The following is a 22,692-nucleotide window of genomic DNA, read 5'->3' as shown; positions in this document are numbered from 1 at the left end:
CCACGAAAATCGTTAGGGAATGGAGTAGAAATCATATATTCTTGATCCTTAGGTAATGGGTAAACTTTATCTTTGAGAAATTTCAGATTCCGGGCACGTGAGCCCGAGGGCATTTTGGTCATTTCACAAAACAGAGTTGGGAAATTGTATAATTTGAATTGTTAGCAAGTATTTGAGTATATTCTCATTAGTTTACCGTTATTTGGCTAGTTTTGGAACTCTGTGCGCTGGTTCGAGCTTTCGGAAGGATGTAGGATCTTCGGGCGAGGTGAGTCTCCTTTCTAATCTTGTGAGGGGAAAATTACCCCATAGGTGAGTTAAACTGATTATGTGCTCCTAATTGTGGGGGCTACGTACGCACGAGGTGACAATAGTCCGTGCGTAGCTACTTTTATGCTATTGTTCGGGTAGTCTAGGACCCAAAAAGCATGTTATACTTGGATTAATTGTGAACCCATTGATGACTTGAATTGTTTAAATCACATTAAATAAATAAATGGATTTCTAAAAAGACTTAAGCTTCGTTTTCTCAAATTATTAAAAGGAATTGACCTTTCTTGGATATTTGTTCCACGTTGACTGTTTGACTGATTGTCTGTCTGCGTGTGTTTATTTTGGAACGGGCCGAACGCCTCGGTAGATTAATAGATGCATCTATAGGCGGGTCGTCGACCCTCAGCAAGTGCACATTTATTTCTGTTGGAGTGGACCGTCGACCTCAGTATGATTTGCGCATGCTTGTATTGCTGCATGGACTCATTTGAGCTGTTTTATGCCTCACTAGGGCTCGAGATCCTATTGTTAATAATAACAAGAAATCTAAGGGAACTCCCATGAAAGAATTGTGTGTTTACTTGTTTCCTCTATTTGGATTAGAATCATGTTTATAAAATAAATCCATTGTTTAATATATTTATTAAGGATGAATTATCATTGGACTATTAGTGAGTGTCAAAGTTGACCATCTCGTCTCTATCCCTTCGGGATTAGGCGGGATATTTATTGGGTACACGTCGTTTTTGTACTCATGCTACACTTATTGTGCATTTTGTTGCATAAGTATATGTGATTCCAGTGGTCTTCTAGGCATATCAGCGCGGATGATTTTGGGACTAGACGAGCTGCATCTTTCGAGACGGCCGCAACTAGGGTAGTCCCTTCCAGTTTACTGTATTTACTTTCGTCCATTGTATTCCGAACGAATGTTGTATTTTATTTCTCTTATCAGTAGATGCTCATGCACTTGTGACCCCGGGTTCTGGGATGATTTGAAGTATAATATTAATTACTTAATTTTTAAATTTGATTTGAAAATTATATTCTTTAGAATTTTCTAAATAATAAAGGAAAAATCCTGTATTTCAAAAAGTGCTAAAATGAGATTTTGATTAAGTAATTTGGTTGGCTTGCCCGATAGCAATGTCCGGCGCCACCACGATTCTTTGTAGGTTTTGGGTGGTGACATATCATATATCCCACACATATGTACAGATCAATGATAATAGTAAGGAACAAGTAACAAATAATTCAAGGATTCGGGAGGAATTCCAAGCTGCATGCACTTGATCCTCCTAAGATGTGTCACGAATCTATTATTACGTCTAGCAAACAAAATCTGAAGGAAATTCAAGCCGCGCGCATCATCGTTTAATCCCTTCTTCGACTTTTTCATAATCTACTAGGAGAATTGATGCAAACAAGAATGGCTTCAGCTAGCGCGACATGTACGGACAGCTCAAATAGGTGTACCTAGCCATTAGGAGTTAGTTATTAGCGGAAGCGAATAGGATGAAAGTTATTAAGTAAGCAGTTAAGTCCCTATAGGTTTCTTAAAGCAAGTTTGATAAATTGTAATTATGTCCATAGTTTTATCCTAATTTGACACTTATAGTCCCTTTTTGCTTTACCCTAATTTTTCTTCTTAGCTTCTTTTTTCTTTTCTTACTGTTACATTGCCATCGCCGACATCAAGAATACAGTAGGGACACAACAAACTACAACAATCAACATGCCTGCTTGGCTACGACAAGTTGAAACAAACGTTTGGATGCAGTGAACTGAAGCGACACTCTTCTTAGGCGGCAAACTTGGTTCTCTTTCGCTTCTGCTAGGTACCCTTCTTTCTCTTTGACTTTGTTCCTCTTGATTTCTACCCTTGCACTCTAAATTCCAAAATTCATCTAAAAGCCCTAATTTCTTTTATTCCCTTAGGATACTCCCCAAAATTCATCCTTATGCTAAAAGCCCTAATTTCTTTTATTCGCTTATTACTTTATCTTTTTTTGTTTGACATAACATTTTGGATTGGTGTGAAATTAAGGCTTGATATAAAAGTTGTTCAAAAGGTAATGTGGTTCCCATTTCTCTTCTGATTTTTTCCTGTACAATAACAAATCTGAATAATCCCCAGATAATCTTTGTATTTAATGTTTATTGAAGAAGCAATCAACACGAAGGACTGATTTTCTGTCAATTGAGTCATTTAAAAAAAACAGAATTGAAAAGACAATTTCTTCATAGGGAAGATCAAAGTGGTGGTAGAAATTGGATTGTGAAATTGGTTTCCCTTCTTCATTCCAACTTGAGCCTGGGAATTTTGGTTATTTTATGAAGGTCATTTTGGTAGTTGTGATGTTGTGAATTGTCTCTTTTGTCAGTTCATAAATTTGGTAAATTTCATTCTTTATGATTTTTATGCTACAGTGATAGTTTTTAGAAGCTCGGATGTGCTCATATTAGTGAAGTTCTGTCTGCTGATGTAACTAAGTGTTAGCTACCCTGCTCGTAATTTCATAATATTAGCCTGTTTTATGTTTGATAAAACTTTATCTTTTCAATTAAAAACAAAGTTTCAACGACCCTGCTTATAATAGGGTTTTAGTACAGGGCTTACGTGTGAAAATTGAATCTTGGGCAGTGAAGTTTATGTATTGAGAGAAGTTTGAAAAACCGAGTGCAGTATTTAGATTGTCTGATTGGAGTTGTAATACTTATATAAAAAGTAGAAAGTATTAATATGTTGGTCTACCAGTAAAAGGAAAACTACATATAGAACACAGTCAATGCAATGAAGAATTAGTTTGAAGCAGAGAATAGATTGCATTGTCTAAGATGAAAGACCTAAAAAGACTTTGACTAAAGTGAGGTCATTTTTAGGAGAAAAACACAATTGAATTGTTATGATAATATTCATTATTAGGCCATCTAAGAGAAGGGAATATGTAGGAAAATAGATTAGTAATAATGAGTCAGAAAACAAACTAAAAGTTTATAGTAACAAATTGAGCAACTTAAGACAATCATAAATCTCTATGATAATCTTTGTATTGTTGATTTAGGATATCGTATTTTAATAACAATTTCATGGTTTGATGAATTTATCTTTCGTAAAATGAAACAGGCTAAAATGCAAGAAAACAACAACTATATTAAATAACTATAATAACATTTTGTCTATATATAGGCTATATGTATAATAATATAAGGAAATCAAATATTGAATTTTAGTTGGTTTGAGTGGTGGTTTATTTTTTGTTATTGTGAAACCAATGGATTTATTCTTTCTCTTTGGTCAATTTGTTTGTTTAGATAAAGTAGATAGGTGAAGAATTCTTAATCAGGAATATTAATATACCCAAGAAATAACAATGTTCTTTTATTCTTTAATCTGCCATAGGTAGTTCCTTCTTCTTTGCTCATTTAGCTAATTTCTGCTAGCCATGTGTTTTTTCCTTCCTCCGACTGTCGAGATGATTGTACCTTTGCTGTTTGATATGGCTACTGTTGTGTGGTTATTTTTTTTGTTTAATTGATACATGTGTGTGAAAAAGTTAGCTTGTTTATGCTTGGTTGTTTGTGTCTCTAGATAGTAGGTTTCATATTTTATGATACATTTGACTATTGCAATTGTAAAATTGCAAAGTCAGGGGAGTATATTGATGAAGTCTTGGCATATAGAATGTTGATATGAACATATGAAAGTGTGATAAAATATAGGTGATGCTTTTCCTTTATTTATTTTTTCCATTAGACGCCTAGTATATTTGTGTTTCTGGTCAAGTTTATTGAGTGGGGATCTTCTAACATGCAATAGAGGACATTAGAGTCTTAGATTTTAGAATGATTAACCGTTTGATGTCAGGAAATGAATACAATTATGTCTATGGATATCATGTACATGTAATGTGTTTCGTCTTCAATCTGATCTAAGCAAATAGTTTGACAAGATGGATAAACTCTCTTCTTGAAGTGAATCATATTAATCTGATACAAAAAGATTGTCTCTTCTTGAAGTGAATCATACTAATCTGATACAAAAAAGATTGTGTCACAATAAATGGATGATTTTTGATGTATTTAACTAAAATAATGCTTTACTACCGACTTTGGCATAACATAGTGAACATTGACGCGCTGATGCTCTATCAAGAAAAGTTTGACACGTATTATATCTTGCAATTTATATTGGTGGTTGTATGATTAGGTATACAGGATGTTGTCTTAGGAGCGGCGGGAAGATGGATTAGGGGGCGGGGGCGAGGGCGAGGGCGAGGATGGGCTGAGGTTGGGGTTGGGGCTGGGGCTGGTTCGAGGATTAATTTAGTCATCCATTCCTTTAAACTTCAATTTATTTTTTTTTAAAACAGATTTTTCATGCTATTTGGGGATAAAAGCCGATGTGTATTGTAAATTTTCTTCTACAAAAATTTGAACTGTTCTTTTGAATTGGATGTTCTTTTGAATTGGATGGATCATCTGAGATGTTGTGGATGTATTATTGGTTGAGATGGTGGTTTAGTGATTTGACTTTTGGTTAATAATCTTACCGTGAGATAAATAAATGCTAATTAGCCTTAAGTCCTTCCATAGCATTCTAAACAGACTTAAAATGTCAAATTTCTACTTCTCCCCTTTATGAATTATTCATTCCTAAGTAATTACTAAACTGAAGATGAGTTTCTTTAGAATGTTTGATTCAAGATTGAGAATGTTGCATAGGCTGAGAATTGAGATGCTTGAAGATATGCCCACATTAGTTTTAGTTGATCTTAGAAGAATGGGTTTGCAAAATGCTTGGCCTATATATGTTACTTTTTTTTTTTTAAAAAAAAAGAAAAATGCTTGGCCTATATGAACAAGAACTTTCTTTGTGAAATAATGTTCATTTAAAGGGCTTTGAGAATTTGTTTTTTTGGTAAGTAAACTATTTCATTTACCAATAGCAAATATGTACAAGTATGAAACGAAAGCAATTGGCTTTGGACATGCCCCAAACCAGAACATCACTACTACTACTACTTCCCTACCTCCAGCTAGTACACTTAAGGTTAGGAATTAAGAGAAACTAACTTCCTTTCTAGCTTTGGCTTCATTGTCCCTTTACATGTTACCTCCTGAATAATCTGCTTAATGATCCCCTGCACTGATCTCTGTTTCTCCTAAAATATTCTAATGTTTCTTTCTTGTCGCAAACTAATTGAATGCTGCATTAGTTTATGCAGTGATTCTTTTTTATACAGTCAAATAAAAAGTGCACTACTTATGTGAAAATGATTTTTTTAATCTTTCTAATAAAACTTTGTGCCATTTTAAGAGGAACTTTATTTTAAAAAGATTTCTTCTAATCCTTCTAAACGGACTATCCCTTAAAAATACCAATAAATGCTTCAAGCTTGCCAAAGGGAAATGATCAAGTAGAGCAATCAGGCATGAAATGTAGAAAAACCTTAGCATCATAAAACATACTACTCAGAACATCTATCCAGTTCATCTGATTAAAGACGGGTGAAGACCAAGCAGGATTGCAACTGCAGACACTAATCTACATTATATACAACTTCCGCTTTAGATGATGCCCGCTGAAATTTTGTTATCTCTGATACTACTTTGAGAGATTTTTTATCTTCCAACGCATAGTGGGTGTCGATTACTATTCTGACCAGAGCTGGAGACTTGGACAATAGAAGCTTGATCAACTGCATTTCAGGCCTTATTCCGGCAATACGTTTAAGCTTAACTACCCTAAGGTGATTTAGTGTCACATCTGAGAAGCTTGCAGGAATTTCATCAACATAATCCTGGTCGCTGGATCAAGCATTTTATCTGGATCGGGCCCAAAAAGAAAAGGTGTGTAGTTGGTAATATGGTCATAGGTCGGGGAGGATTTTATGCATTATCCCCTAAAAAAATTTGGCAAGATCATGTTTTCATGCCTTACCAGAAAATTATACAAACGTAACTGAAACATTTACAAGAAGAGGGATATTTATTAAATGAAGTACATGTATACTGCCAAAGAAGACAAATGACCTCAGCTTGGGAGCATTGATTTCAATGTGATTTAACTCACATAAACATTCCATCACTAAATGCTCAAGCAACGGGGCATGGGAGATTATACTTCCAAGAAATTCAGAAGAAATTGTGACTTGACATAGTTCTAGGATACATCTTCTTTGGAAATACAATAATTTTTTGGTAAACATTGCTTCATGACTTCATTTTAATGCATTTTCATAAGTGTATGTATCATCTTTTGGGCTTTGATCATCCTGATTTTTGACATTTTCTTCCCAAGAATTGATTGCCGACGCAAGTGAAGTACCAAGAAGGCTTTCGTCCGCTTTAAACTGTCTTAAACGTCTTCACATATGAGGATATACAAGAACTGATGAGCTTGAATGAGGAAGAGACACACAAAAAAACCTCTCTGTTGCTAGACTTTGAGGAAAATGCTCGGAAGGAGGAGATAACATGGAGATAAATGTCCAGGGCCTTATGGTTGAAAGAAGGTGACAGAAATACTAAGTTCTTTCACAGAACTGTAAATGCCCATAAAAGATATAACAATATTGACAAGCTACAAGTCAATGGGGGAAAATGTGGAGAATCTTGAAGATATCAAGAGGGAGATAATTTCTTTTTACCAAAAATTATACACAGAAACTGAGGAGTGGAGACCAGAATGCAGCCTAAGGGACTGTCAAACTATTAGCTCAGAGGATAATCAGATGTTATTGAGCCCTTTTGAGCCTCATGAAATCTGGGAGAGTGTCAAAACATGTGCAGGGGACGAAGCTCCTGGTCCAGATGGGTATACTATGGCTTTCTACATTCAATGCTGGGAAATGATCAGTCAAGATGTGATAGCTGCAGTCCATTTTCAAGTTACTGGGGTCTTTGAAACAAGCTTTAATGCCACTTTGGTGGCTTTGATTCCTAAGAAAGTTGGAGCTAAAGAACTGAAAGATTTCAGACCTATCAGTCTGATAGGTTGTGTCTACAAAATAATCTTAAAACTCCTAACAGAAAGAATCAAGAAAGTAATGGGCAAGCAGGTGGACAATCAATAGATGACCTTCATCAAAGGTAGGCAAATAATGGATGCTATTCTCATTGCAAATGAGAGTGTAGATGCTAGAATGAAGAGCAAAGAACCTGGTATCTTGTGCAAGCTGGGCATAGAAAAGGCATATGATCACCTTAACTGGGAGTTTTTGCTGCGAATACTTTCGAAAATGGGCTTTGATGAAAGATGGATTAGTTGGATCAAATTCAGCATTAGTACTGTCAAATTCTCTATTTTAGTCAATGGTTCACCTGTTGGTTTCTTCTCCTCTCCGAGAGGTTTGAGGCAGGGAGATCCAATCTCCCCTTTTCTATTTATTCTGGCTATGGAAGGTTTAAACAATATGTTTAAAACTGCCATAGCAAATAATAGGATCAGGGGTTCAGGGTAAACTCTAGGGAGTCAACCAACCTGGAAATCACCCATCTACAATATGCAGATGATACTTTGGTGTTTTGTGATGCTAGCATAGAACAATTGCTCTTTCTGAGATTGGTTTTCATTCTTTTTGAAGCAATATCTCGACTACACATTAACTGGAACAAGAGTTTCATCTATCCAGTTAATGAAATGATGGAGATGCATAGTTTGGCTAGAATACTGGGGGGAACATATGAGCTCTACCAACAGTGTATCTGGGAAAGCCACTTGGAGCAAAAAGCAAGTCAAAAGGAATATGGAATGGGGTAATTGAGAAATGTGAAAAGAAACTTGTTAGTTGGAAGAGCCATTACCTATCTTTGGGAGGGAGACTAATCCTTATCAATAGTGTTTTGGATGCCATGCCTACTTACATGATGTTTTAATTTCTAGTTTCGTCCAGTGTAGTTAAAAGAATAGATGCACTGAGAGGAAACTTTCTATGGCAAGACACCAGTGATAAGAGTAAGTTTCATCTGGTCAGGTAGGAAGTACTTATTACCAGCAAGAAATAAGGGGGAACGGGGATCAGAAATTTGAAAATTCAGAATCAAGCATTGATGATGAAGTGGTTATGGAGGTTTGCCACAACAGAGCAATCTTTGTGGAAGAAGGTAATTCAGGAAAGGTATGGGATTGAAGGTAGTTGGACAAGAAAAACAGTTTGTACTCCTTATGGGGTGAGTCTGTGGAGGTCTATCAGAAGCACATGGCCAAGGTTCAGAAACAATCTCAGTCTCAGAGTTGGAAATGGAAGGAAAAAATCCTTCTGGGAAGATAAATGGCTTGGACAGAGAACTTTAAAGCAACTATTTCCGGACATTTACAATCTGAATCAACAACAAAGAGCCTCTGTTGGAGAACTTTGGACAGGTCAAGAATGGAACCTTACATTTAGAAGATTTCTATATGACTAAGTTTTTCATATTTTGTTTTTAATTTCTTTTGAGTTTGGGAAATTGACAGGCTGACGGATTTCTATGATACTGTACAACAGTTTAGAGGGACCACCAACAATGAAGATATGTTGTTCTGGCAAGGGGGGAAAGGAGGAATTTTCTCTATTAGATCAGCTTACAAGGAATACAACCATTCTAATAATCAGATTGATTGTTGACCTTGGAAATGATCTAGAAAGTTAAAATACCTAATAAAGTGACATGTTTTGTCTGGCTTCTAGCAAGAGAAGCTGTCCTAACCCAAGATAATCTCACGAAGAGAGGATATCAGTTGGGGTCCAGATGTTACTTATGTAAAGCTCAGGAGGAGACAATCAACCATCTTTTTTGCACTACAGTGTCACAGATCAAATTTGGAAGATATTCATCAACCTGAGGGGAATTAAATGGGTTATGCCAGGGAGAATCAGGGAAGTCCTAACAAGTTGGAAGGAGAGATAGAATGCAGTCTAGCCAGAAGGAGAGATGGAATATTGTCCCTACAAGGGTGAATAGGAAGAAGCAACAAAGCTAATAAATACACTCTTCCTTCTCTCTAGGAAGAAGGGTGAATAGTAAATCCGTTACTATTCATCGGCCATAACTTCGGAATCTAGCAGTGGATTTTCGCAAACTTGATATCAAAAGATTCATTTTCTCTTTGCGCACAATCCCCAATTGGTTTCACCCTCAAATCCATAGTCAATTGTTACAGATCTACAAATTGGTTCGTCCATTACTGTAGCAAAACAGTGTATCTGGGCAGCTTCTTCTTTTCTGTGCGATGTAGTGTTGAAACTTGTGCGTAATAGAGCCTTTCCATGGCAGCCAACATCTCTCCCCAACCTTTGGCTGTGGGAGAGCAGAATCCAAACTCAAATGAAGTTACTCCAAACATCAACAACTTTGTTACATATGCAGCAAGTTTGAATCAAAAGCAATCTGCCACATCTCTCACAAAAACGAGTTTGAAACCTTTTGAAATTGTTCATGGAGTTCCTACCATTCAATTTTCCATGGATGAACGTGAAGAATTTGCAAAGGAGGAAGGATTACATCAAGCAGTGATGATAAAATTGTCCAGCGACGTACCAAATTTACAGATTTTAAGGAGTATTCTGCCGAAAATCTTTGGTATCAAAGGTAATTGCTTGTTCGGTTCTTTGGCTCCACGACAAATTTTAATTCGTTGTGATCAACATGAAGATTATGTTGCTTGTTTGGCAAGAGCTGTAAACTATTTTCAACATAATGGAAGGGAGCATCAATATAGAGTTTTCCCATGGAGTGTTGGATATAATCCAAACCAGGAAACTTCAAAGGTGGCTATTTGGATTTCTTTGCCGAATTTGTCGCCTGAACTGTTTGCTCGTAAGCCTTTATTGTCCATTGCGGCTGCTATTGGAAAACCAATCGCAATTGATAAGGCAACACAAGTTAGATCTCGTCCTAGCATAACAAGAGTCAAGGTTATCATTGATTTACTTGACAAACTTCCTGAAAAGATTAGGCTTCAATATCTTGATGTTAAAACTGGTAAGATTGTTGAGGATTACCAGGAAATTATCTATGATAATTTGCCTTCGTATTGTGGCCATTGTAAGCATCAAGGATACGAAGAAAATCAATGTCGGCGCTTAAAAGGAAAGGCAGTTCAAGCAGCTCGTGTTTGTGATGAGAATGAGCATCAAATAGTTGAAAAATTGCAGGGTGATGCAAGAGATTTTTTGAATGCTAAGAGAGCTGGGCAACAACTTATAGAAGGATCAGAAAATGATAAGAATGCTAGGCAGCAAGTGTGTGATGATTTGAGTAAAAGAGCAGATGCAACATGTGTTAGAGGTGTTGTGCAAGTAGAAAAAATTGATGTTAATATCTCTGATGGTGCACAGATTCTCAGCAATTTTGGGATCTCAAAGAGTGTCGCTATTGTTCCTGTCGATCGTGCCTTAGCTAGGAATCGAGGGAATTGCAGTAGTATAGGGACAGTAGCGGGAGGTGATCGACCTATTAATGGTATAGGTGAACAAGCTGATAATGCAACAGGATACAAAGCTATTATTGTGAATGAGGAGGGCCAGGAACATGTAAGTACTGAGGCCTTCGAGTGTGCTGATGCTACAGCCTGTAAGGCTGTGAATATGGAAAATTCAACTGCAGGTGTAGCAGGGGCAGGACATAGTGGAGTAGGTGCACATTCGAAGTCTAATACTGCATTGAAAACAACTGTTGATCATGTTGTTGCACTGGTTGAACCACTTGAGAAATCAGCAGTAGCAGGTACAACTCCTGTAGATGTATCTACTGTTGTTTTAGTTCCAGCTGAAATTGTTTCAACAGCTGAAAAAGATACAAAGGAAGCTGGGCAACAAATTAGTAAGAATAACTGGACAACGATTTCCAGCAAAAAAGCACTACAAATAGAAAAAAATGATGCAGGTTGAGCAGCGACAAAATGCTATAAATAGAAGTGTAGCAGAAGTGTCAAAGGGCGAGCTTGTACCAAGGTCCAGCACTCCTACGATTCTTTTTTCCAGTTCACAAGTGGAAAACATTATCAAACAGGCCTAGGCAGAAATGGTAATGAACACCACCTTGGTTAAACAACCAATGGTGACTTTGAACACATTCGTGTTTGATGTCCCTTCTCAGTCAGTAGAGTCTTTTAGGGAGTTCAAAGGTGAATCTGGGCAGCTTGTCCTGTCAACTGGGAACAACAATGAGGTTATCCAACAAAAGGTAAAGGAAATGGCTATCAATTCTAAGTTGTGGCGTGAACAACGAGAGGAGGATGATGAAGATGATTGGGGTGATGGGTTTGCTGGCTATTCATCTGAAGAAGGTGAGCAGGAGAGTGCAGGTGAGGAGATCGATCCTCCAGTAAAGCCAAAGCCTCATGAGGCAACAACATCAAGTCCCACGACCAAATTGAACATTCATGCTCCTATTTTCATCCCCAGAAACTCTCCTACTGCTGCTATGCCAGATGCAGCAGCTGGAAGGTTGGTTAGCGCAGCGGAAACATGTGCCAAGCAGGCCACTCCAGGTGTTAATACAAGTCAAATTGTGATTACACCAACACTTAAAATGCAGCAGCAACAAAATGATCTGCAAGCCTCAACTAGTATGCATACTGGTGATCGCACAGCAGCAACAAAACCAAATTCTGGGCAGCAGCAACTCACAACAACTACTCCAATTATTTCGGTTGAGGAGAGACAACTACTTGATGCAATTGTAAGACTGCTCCTCTACTTTCTTTAAGTCAAACAGTCTCTTGCACTGGTCGTGGGAATGTGAGTAGGAACAAATCACAAAAACAACAACAAAGTATGGCAAATATGGTTCCTGCACAAGCTGGAAATACATTGATGACTCAATGTGTTTCTCAACACATGCCAAATCCAATTTTGGTAGGTAGAGATATATATGAAGAAGGAGAGGAAGATGATATCTTAAATCAATGTCGGGAAGAGGCATCAAGAAAAGGTGACCTATCACCTATGCATAGTGGAAAAATAAAAAAAGCACATACAAGGAAAAATAGTTGGGACGACAAGGTCAGTGATTTTTTAAATGTTAGGCGACCTCCAATGAGAGTTGCCAAACAAAAGAAGGATGCCCCAACTACCTCAACGAGGTCCAACCGTTCAAAAAAGAAATGATGATTTTTGAATACTTTTTGAACACGGTTGAGGAAAACAACAAAGAACTGCAAATTGCAGATTTTACATGTTTGGAAAAGAAGGGACATGAACCAAATTGGTACTTCATTCTATTATACCACTTTATTAGTATTCTCATTTGTAATATCATCACAGAGTATATTATAAACTCTGTGATGATCATTGAATATTTGGTACTCTCCAGTTCTTATTTTTTACATGCGTGCTAGTAGGTGAGGCCTTTTCATTGCCTCAATAGGATTAGTAAGGTAAGGTTTAGCCCGGTTTGAGTTGCCTTGGTCCTATGCCTTTGGAAAAATATCCACACGGCTATGAGATTATATGCCCTCGTGAGACATTGCCGGCAGCTACACCATGAATCCTCTACATGAGGCTGCCATCATAACGCAATGTGAGGCGCAGAGGAGTGATTATATAGCCAAGGCATATAGGTAACAATACCGGTGCTATTGTCCCCCTTATTTGTACTATTCCTAATTGTTGTACTTTTATTTTTATTTATTAATAAAAAACTAGCCCTAGGCGCTTGCCTAGCGGATTGCCAAAAAAAAATAATATTGTCCATACATGTGTATGCTGGGCAATTTGGAAAGAAAGGAACCTAAGATGTTTTGAAGATTCACATAGCTCAATACAAAAGTTGAAAAGGAGCTGCCTTACGCTCTTTTGTTTTTGGTGTAAACAGGAGTGCTTAGAAGAGAGTGAAAGTATTTTTGATGTTTTAGACCTATTATGATCTCTATAGAGACTTAGCTTGTCTCTCTTTGTACTCCCTTTTGTAATTATGGATGACTACATTGGTTTAGTGCAGTCATGTTTATATTTAATACAAATGTTACCAATTTCAAAAAAAAGGATATTCATCCGGAAAACGATGATACACCTATGAAAGTTAAAGAAAACTCTGAAAGTTTCAAAATCTATTGATTATGAAAACACATAAAATAAGGTTGAGAAAAAACATCATTAAGAACCTCCATTTCAATATCTTGTAAATTTGGGGAGCTCTTAATCAAGCAAAGAGCACCTTGAAGCTCAATTAATTCATCCCGGCACACCGAGTTGATGTGAAGACGTTTAAGACAGTTTAAAGCGGAGGAAAGCCTTCTTGGTACTTCACCTGCGTCGGCAATCAATTCTTGGGAAGAAAATGTCAAAAATCAGGATGACTCAAAGCCCAAAAGATGATACATACACTTATGAAAATGCATTAAAATGAAGTCATGAAGCAATGTTTACCGAAAACTTATTGTATTTCCAGAGGAGATGTATCCTAGAACTATGTCAAGTCACAATGTCTTCTGAATTTCTTGGAAGTTTAATCTCCCATGCCCCGTTGCTTGAGCATTTGGTGATGGAACGTTTATGTGAGTTAAATCACATTGAAGTCAATGCTCCCAAGCTGGGGTCATTTGTCTTCTTTGGCAGTATACATGTACTTCATTTAATAAATGTCCCTCTCCTCGCAAATGTTTCAATTACGTTTGTATACTTTTCTGGTAAGGCAGGAAAACATGATCTTGCCAAGTTTTTTGAGGGGATAATGCATAAAATCCTCCCCGACATATGACCATATTACTAACTACACACCTTTTCTTTTTGGAGGTCCTATTACCCCTTGAACTATTTTAAAATGGAATAAGTACACTTCTGCTCTTTTCAAAGGCACTTTTTTTTACTTCTAAAAACTTGGCCAAATTCTTCAACTTTAAAAAAAATATACTTTTTTTTTTTGAAAAAAGTGTTTTTGGCCTTAGAGAAGCTTGGCCAAACACACTATTATACCACGATGGAAATTGCAACAACTAAAAACAGGATCATAAGTCATCTAGCTTAATAAACCAACTAAATTTCCAAATTTAGTATTACGATGGAACCATGAAAATGTAGAAACATGATAATCTATGCCCATCATGCCATCGTTTACAAATTAATCAAACCGTTTTTTTCCGAGTATTTTTTTTGTTTAAAACCAAAATTAAAGCAAATTTATTTGGTTTCTTAAATTCAAAATCAAAACCAAATCAAAACAAAAAAAATATATAGTAATTTTTTATAGGTCTGATTCGGTTTAGTTCGATTTTCCATGAACACCCCTACACATGGCATTCAAAAAGTAACTTTCACGGCTGTACAAGGGCCAAAATGTAGTCTAAAAAAACTGAAAGTAGGCAAAGTGCAATTTTTCCATTTTACAAATGTGCAAAGAAATTAGAACTCCTACAAACACACACATATATATAGAGAGAGAAAGAATCTACAGGAGTGTGAATTTTCATTCAACAAGTGAAAAATGAAACTCCAAATGAAGTCTTTTAGTTATTTGAGAATCTTGTTAATTTGCATATATTGTTTTTTTGGGCTTTCCCTCTCTTTCAGCAATATCTGTTTTTTGCAAAAAAATAAAATAAAAAGGTTACTTGGAGCAGTTCTTAGTTTTAAAATAAATGTGGTAATCATATGCATATGCTAATTGTGTGCCGAAGTCATTTAAGATGTGTTCCAAGAGTTCAAATGTTACAAATAATTTTAAGATGTGAGAGATGGTTCTGGTTCAATTTTTTTCAACAAAAAAAGACGGGGAAAGACGGTTTGGAGATTCCTTATACTTGTTTATTTTTGTAGGTTCTTGTTGTCGATCATATTGATGCCTCCTAAGGGAAAAAACAACAATGTGTACCTCGCAATGTACTTCGCGACCTTCAGATAATATAATTGATGATATTCTTGTGCGTTTGCCTTTGCGAGATACTGTGAGGACTAGCATCTTATCAAAGAGATATAGGTGGTGTCGACTTCCACATTTGACTCTTTGATGAAATACATTGGAAAACTGAAAAGGGTTTAATATGCCATCCAAGTAAAATTACAAACATTATCTCCCACATTTTGAAACTTCACGCAGGACCAATAACAAATTATTCCCTTTGCTACTTCACGCGGGAAAAAATTGTAATTGGTCATGCGTGAAGTTTCAAAATGTGGGAGATAATATTTACTATAATTTTACTTGGATGACATATTAAACCCTCTTCGGTTTTCGAAACTGTTTCATCAAGCGTCAAATGTGGAAGTCGACATCACTTATATCTCCATCGATAGGATGCTAGTTTTCACAGTATCTCGTATTGGGAATGCTTGCTCAATATTTTGAAGATGATGAATTTTGGAGAGAGGTGGATTGAATGGATCAGAACTTGTATATCAACAGTGAAGTTTTCTGTGTTGGTGAATGGAAATCCTGTAGGAGTTTTTAGCTCCCAGAGAGGATTGAGACAAGGGATCCCCTCTCCCCTTATCTTTTTGTCCTGGTGATGGAAATTTTGAGTTTAAGTTAAAAAGATCTGAGAGGGGTTGTAGAATGGAGAATCATGAAAGAGGAGAAATGAATGTCTCACACATCTTATATGCAGACGATACCCTTATTTTGTGAAGCCAAGAGGGAGAAAATTCTCTATCCTAGAGGGATCCTGTTGGCATTTGAAGTCTCAGGCTTGAAAATAAACCTGACAAAGAGTTGTATTTTCAGTATTAATGCTGATAACATGATTGAGGAACTGGCTGATATTCTGGGTTGCAGAATTGAAAAGTTTCCAACCAACTATTTGGGGCTTCCACTTGGTGTCCACATGGCAAAGTTTAATTGATAATGTACAAAGAAGATGTCCACATGGTACAAGCAATATCTGTCCTTTGGTGGAAGAATCACTGTGGTTAATAGTGTGTTGGATGGCATACCAACCTATTTGATGTCTTTATTTCCTATACCCTCGCAATTGAGAAGAAAATCAATTCCATAGGAGTCAGTTTCTATGGGAAGGCAATGCAGAAAAAGGAGAATGCATTTGGTCAATTGGCAGAAAGTAATGAGAAACAAGGAAGCTGGAGGGCTTGGAGTGCGGAATTTGAAGCTTTACAACAAGAGTCTATTGTGCAAATGGTTATGGAGATTTAATGAAGAAGGTGAGGAACCATGGAAAAAGCTGATTACCATTAAATAGGTAAAATAGACTATTGGGATCCTAGTCCAGTGGTTACATATGCAGGTGCCTCTCTGTGGAAGTATATAAGTAGTTTATGGCCTTTACTACAAGGAAACATAATGGTGAAGATTGGAAACGGGAACAAAGCTAGGTTCTGGAAAGATGTCTGGGCCGGAGAAGGAAAACTGATAGAAAAATTTCCCCATCTTTATAGCATTACTACTAACAAACTTTGCACTGTTGCAGAATGCCACAGGAACAGGATGACAACCAATTTTCAGAAGACACTTCAATGATTGGGAAGTGGAAGATATCTGTCGACTACGCAAAATTTTAGAGCCTATAGCCTTGGATGATAGTAGAGAAGATGCCCAGATTTGGATGGCCAGTAGAGATAAGAAATACTCCGTTAAAAGCTGCTATAATCTTCTTCAACAAGAAACTGGGCAGCGGGAGGAATCATGGCCATGAAAGATGCTTTGGAAGACCAAAGCACCAACAAAAGTTGCTGGATTTGGATGGACTGTAGCCTGGAATAGATGTCTTACCCAAGATATGCTACAAAGAAGAGGTTTTGCCTTATGCAGTAGATGTTTTTTCTGTGAAGAAAGCCTGGAGTCTGTAAATCATTTGTTTCTTCATTGCCGGCAGACCAGACAGATTTGGGACCTATTCCTTAACATATATGGTGTGAAGTGGGCAATACCAAACAGTGTTAGAAGTCTGCTGGAAAGTTGGCAGGGTCAATCAGTAGGCAAAAGGAAGAAAAAGATGTGGAGTTGTGGCCACTGCTTGGCAAACATTTCTCTGTGGAGGAGCAAGAAATCATTGTTGGTCGTATAATTGGAAGCACAGGAGCTGAAGTACTTCAATCAATGTTGCCCTGGATAACCTCTGCTCTTCCTCAGGATGAGCAGAATAAGATGATGGACACATTAAAGCAGGCTACTAAAAACACCATGTTCAGCGAATGGCTCAACGAGTGTTGGAGACGAACTCCTGAAATATCTGCACAGCCTGAAAAGCCTTGCAAACTAGCAATACAAACAGAGGTTAATGTTATGCCCTCACTTATTTCTTTGTGTATCTTGCTCTAGGAACTGCAGTTTAGAGCTTAATTTATGGCTTGACAGTTAATGCATTCAATGGAGGTAACATTTGTTCCTTGAAAAATACTAGGTTCAGTTGTTCATTTTTCATGAAGGCTTGGACCAGAGTGACCATATGTTCAAACCCAGCTGGAAAGACATTTCCGTATGAACCAAACAGACTTGAGTCAGAGATTAGAAAAGTTAACAGGGATTCAACTCTTGATCCAAGAAGGAAATCTTATTTAATTCAAAATCTGATGACTAGGTTTGTATTAGTGTTTTTTTTTTGCTCTTTTTATCTGTTGCAAAATCTGTACATTAATAAACAGTAAACCGCATCTTGATGATTTTTCTATGTACTCAGCTGTTGGATAGCCTCTCAGCAGAAATCACAAGCATCAATAGAAGAAGTTTCTTGTAATGAAGATGTTGGGTGTTCACCGTCCTTTCGAGATCCAGAGAAGCAGATTTTTGGATGTGAGCACTACGGAAGAAACTGCAAACTTCCTGCAGCTTGGTGTGGAAAATTGTTTACATGCAGATTCTGCCATGATGAAGTGAGCGACCATTCAATGGACAGGTAAACCTTAGCTAGAAATACCTAAGGTTGCAGATGGGTTCTTTACATCTCATGTCTACCTTTTTTTCGGGAAAGCAACAGTAGAGATTATGTGCATCCGTTGTTTGAAAGTTCAAGCAATTGGACCTAGCTGCACGACACCCTCATGCAATGTATTTTCCATGTCAAAGTACTTTTGCAGTATATGCAAATTCTTTGACGATAAGAGGTAGACGAGTCAGCGCCTGCCTTCAAGCACAAAAGATGGTGAAGCTGCTATGCCAAAAGCGAGAGAAACCCCATCCCTCTCTTTCCTTTTTTTGCCCCCATGTTCCCCCATAAGCAATACTTTCATATGAATTTGTGACCTTTTTTGTTCTCTGTCGGCCGAGGGTCTATCGGAAAAAGCCTCTCTACCCTTCTAGGGTAGGGGTAAGGTTGTGTACATCTTACTTTCCCTAGACCCCACTTGTGGTAAAATACTGGGATTTTTTTTTTTTGGTAATTAAAAGTTTCATTAATCACCCGCGAAAACAGTACAGTGCATTAGCTAAGCTGAGTTACAGTACAGCGCATTACCTAAGCTTAAACTCAGCTTAGCAATATCATCTAGAGACAGTATACTAGAAAAGACTCCTTAATTCCTAGACAACTTTACTATCTAAGCTACTATTCTTATTTACAGGTCTAGTAATATAGCTGTTGTACCCATCCTTTCACATTCCTTCCAGCTCAAAGGTTGCAGACACATACAATCTCACGAGAGCTACACTTTCATAGTCTCACGAAGTGCCTTCAAATATCCTGCTGTTTCTCTCCCTCCGCAATGCATAGATAGTTTCAGCATCTATCATTTTTAGCACTTGTGCATGCTTTGATTTTCCTTTTGTTTGCTCTATAAACTACTGAAAGAATTGCCCCCAAGTATTAATTGCCACAGGTTGCATCTGTAGCCATAGAAACGATCTCCACCATAGTTGGTTGGCATATCTACATTCTACAAAGAGATGATCTCTGGTCTCATTCAGCTCGACAGAAAATACATGTGGGATTAATATTGAGTCCCCATTTTATCAGTCTGTCTACAGTTAGCATCCTTCCATGATTGTGGAGCCACATTATAACAATGGCTTTTGGTCTTGCAGTGTTTTGGTGCATCATCCTTCTCCACTGTAACCCTTGGATAAGATGGACTTATTTGTAAGTAGTTTTGTTTGATCAAACTTTTCTGCTCACTCAATGGTCTACTCAGCTGTGTAATAATCTCCCTGGCTCCTAGGATTTTCTTCACCATCCAGCTTACACTTTGTGGGATGGTCATGTTGTCCACATTTTGCCCTTCAATGTAGTATGCATGTATCCATTTTGTCCATAGTTTATCTTGCTTTTGGCTTAGATCCCAGTATGTCTTTGCAATTGCTGCTTTATGTTGTGTAAATTGAGTCCTCCTGCTGCTTTAGGTTGACATATCTTCTCCCAGGCAATTAGTGCTTTCCTAGTAATCTTATTACTCCCAGACCACATATAGCTTCTGCAATAGGCTTCAATTAACTTTGGGACTTTAACTGGCAATGTGAAGATTTGGGACCAGTATGATTGCATGCCAAAGATCACTGATTGCACCAGTTGAAATTCTTCCAGCATATGACAATTTTTTTGCAGTCCAAGATGTAATCTTGGACACTATTCTCCCAATGAGTGGCTGCCATTGTACTACAGTCAGCTTGTTTGTGTCAAGTGGAACTCCCAAGTATTTAAATGGCAATTCTCCTTGACTGTAGCCTAGCAATTGTAGTATCTCATCTTTCTCCTTAGTGTTGATGCCTCCACAATATACTGCACTCTTAGCCATATTAGCCTTCATTCCTGATGCTGCTGAGAATGTATTAAAGCATGCTTGTAATTTTTGAACGGATTCTTTGTCCCCTCTGGAAAATAATTACAGGTCATCAGCAAAACCCAAGTGAATAATACCCAGCTTTCCACATCTCGGATGGAATTTATACCCTTTCTCTTTCTTCAATCCATTAAGCAACCTGCTCAAATATTCCATCGCAATAGCAAAGAGAAAAGGGAATATTGGATCCCCTTGTCTTAGCCCTTTAGCTGCATTAAACGGTGCTACGGATTCACCATTAAGCATAATAGAGTAGTTAACTGGTTGGACACAAGTCATTATCCATCCAATAAACTTCTCAGGGAATCCCAATCCTTCCATGACTTGTTGCAAACACACCCACTCCACAGTCTTACGCTTTTTGTATATCAACCTTCATAAAAAAGAAATGTGTTTTCTATTATATGATTTAACTAGCTCATGAGCTAAAATTATATTACGTGCCCTCCTTCCTGGGATGAACCCTGCTTGAGCCTCAGATATAATGTAACTCATCACCTTCTGTGATCTAGCAGCCAACACTTTTGATATTAGTTTGTATTGTACTGTGCAACATGCTATGGGCCTGTAGTCATAGCTGGATTAGGTGTCTTTGGAATCAAGGTGAGAGTGGTGCAGTTGATTGCCTTATAGAGTTTCCCTGTGATGAAGAAATCTTTGACTGCTTCACATCTTGTTTCACTATATTCCACGATTTCTTGAAACACACAGCATTGAATCCATCTATTCCTGGCTTTGTCATCTCCTATCGAACATAAGCCTTCATAGACCTGCTCATCTGTTACATCAGCACATAATGCAACTTGCTGTGTGTGTTAAACAGGGTCCAGACTTCATCCAGCAAGTTCTGGCTTTTTGTTGCACTGCACTTTCCTCAATCATAGACCACCTTTCAAGTTGTTGTAAGCAGTCCTCCTCCTGATCAGCTAAGCTATCTGAATAATAATTTTGCATCCTCCCTTGTATATCCTTTAGTGCTTCTCTAGCCTGACTAATCTTCTCTGCTATCCCTTTAAACTCCTCGGAATTCAATCTTTTACGATCTACTTTAAGGGCCTTCATTTTGAGCCAAACATTTTTCATTCTCTGTTGTTTGGTTCCTTGCCCAACCATCCTCCCAGTTTTGTGAAAAGCGGTCGCTTCCTCGCTAAAAGCGAGAAGCGAAGCGAGGCGACACTATGACCGCTTCTGCTATATGAGGCGACTTAGGTAGGCAAAAGCGTGCGCTTCACACTAAAATGCGAGAAGCGACGAAGCGAAGCGAGGCGACCAAAACGAACACTTCTCTGTTTTAAACACCTGCCAGCCGATTTGATTAAAAAGAAAGGTGTTTTTTTATTAAAATATACTACCAGCAGCAACAGAGAGAAAGAGGCTAGGATTCCGAGTCTTGTACACTCTTCTTCTTCTTCTTCTTTCACTGTTTCAGCGTCCAAATAGCAGTGAAATGCTGGCGAATTTTTTTTTCCCTTCGGTTCTTCTTTCTCAGTCTTATCCTCTTCGTTGAAATGCTGCCCAGTTCTTCCTTCACTATTTTTATGCTGCCCAGTTTTTAACACAATGGTATACCGCCCTTCCTCTTAACAGAATTTATTTAATATTTTTTTAAAATTCCGCTTCACTTCAAAAAAGCGAGCGCTTCGTTTCTCGCTTCTCGCTTTAAGCGAAATGAGGGTTGTCGCTTTTCCTCGCTTCACGCTCTTCACAACACTGCCACTAGCTGTTTGAATTGTGTGTGGTGTGCCCAAATGTTAAGAACCTGAATGGGACTTTTATGTTTCTCATAGTGCTTCTCATTTGAATAAGCATAGGCGCATGATCAGAAACATATGGCTCCCCATACTGTACTCGAGTGCCCATAATGTAGCATCCATTCATCATTTGCCATTGCTCTATCCAGTCTTCTGCTATATATTCTATCACTCCCCTGCTGCTTATTTGACCAAGTGTAATAATCTCCCTTCCATGGAAGTTCATTCAGTGAGAGATTGTGACAGCAATCTGCAAAATCTTTAATTTCAGCCATTGTCACTTGTACACCATATAGTCTACCTTGAGGATATAATATAGCATTGAAATCCCCACATATTAACCAAGGTTTATTAATCCCTGAACATATAATATAGCATTGAAATCCCCACATATTAACCAAGGCTTATTAATCCCTGAACCCAGATAGTTTAATTTAGACCACAACATCTTTCTCTGCTCCATTGTATTAAAACCATAAACAACTGTTAGTAAGCAATCCACTCCATTGTGCTTCCCCATGATATGGCAATGTATATATTGTGCTTGGCTTGCCAATTTTTTGATACTGCAGAGTCTGCTATCCCACATAATCCAAATTCTCCCATTACTAGGATCACCATAGTTGTTGAGCAAACTCCATGTACATGCAATTTTCCCAGCAACATGTTGTGCATTATTCTCCTTGACTTTTGCTTCTACAAGACCTGCTATTTTTATGTGATTTTCTATGAGGTACTGCTTGATTTCCTTCTGTTTGTACCTCTTGTTTATTCCCCTCACGTTCCAAAACAACCGAGTCATTGAGTGGTGTTTATTCCTCCTCTTTTATCAGGAGGCTTTGCATTACCCAATTGTTTCTCAGGCATAATAGCTTGGAAGCCATTCTTTGTTGACACTGCATACATTCCTTCTGAGTTGGCCATTGAGTTTATTCCCCTCACGTTCCAAAACAACCGAGTCATTGAGTGGTGTTTATTCCTCCTCTTTTATCAGGAGGCTTTGCATTACCCAATTGTTT

At 37.7% G+C, this 22,692-nt stretch overlaps 1 protein-coding gene and 1 pseudogene across 1 annotated transcript; one reads left to right on the top strand and one right to left on the bottom strand.

Annotated features, from left to right (window-relative positions):
* The first annotated feature begins 16,204 nt into the window (after positions 1-16,204).
* Positions 16,205-19,162, top strand: LOC107778547 (zinc finger protein BRUTUS-like; annotated as a pseudogene).
* Positions 19,163-21,741: 2,579 nt separating this feature from the next.
* Positions 21,742-22,475, bottom strand: LOC142172435 (uncharacterized). Its single transcript, XM_075236048.1, has 2 exons — positions 22,148-22,475; positions 21,742-22,031 (listed from the first exon to the last, which is right to left on the bottom strand). The coding sequence occupies exons 1-2, from the start codon at positions 22,473-22,475 to the stop codon at positions 21,742-21,744; spliced, it is 618 nt and encodes a 205-aa protein (XP_075092149.1).
* Between the last annotated feature and the right edge of the window lie 217 nt (positions 22,476-22,692).

The sequence above is a fragment of the Nicotiana tabacum genome, chromosome 18, assembly GCF_000715075.1.
Source record: "Nicotiana tabacum cultivar K326 chromosome 18, ASM71507v2, whole genome shotgun sequence".
Taxonomy (NCBI): Eukaryota; Viridiplantae; Streptophyta; class Magnoliopsida; order Solanales; family Solanaceae; genus Nicotiana; species Nicotiana tabacum.
This window is presented reverse-complemented; position numbering and strand designations above follow the sequence as displayed.

Excerpts from the sequence above, each read along its gene's own strand:
- LOC142172435 (XM_075236048.1), bottom strand. The coding sequence starts at position 22,475 with ATGACTCGGTTGTTTTGGAACGTGAGGGGAATAAACAAGAGGTACAAA. Across the intron at positions 22,032-22,147 it reads CTTACTAACAGTTGTTTATG|GGATTAATAAACCTTGGTTA; the intron begins GTTTTAATACAA and ends TTATATGTTCAG.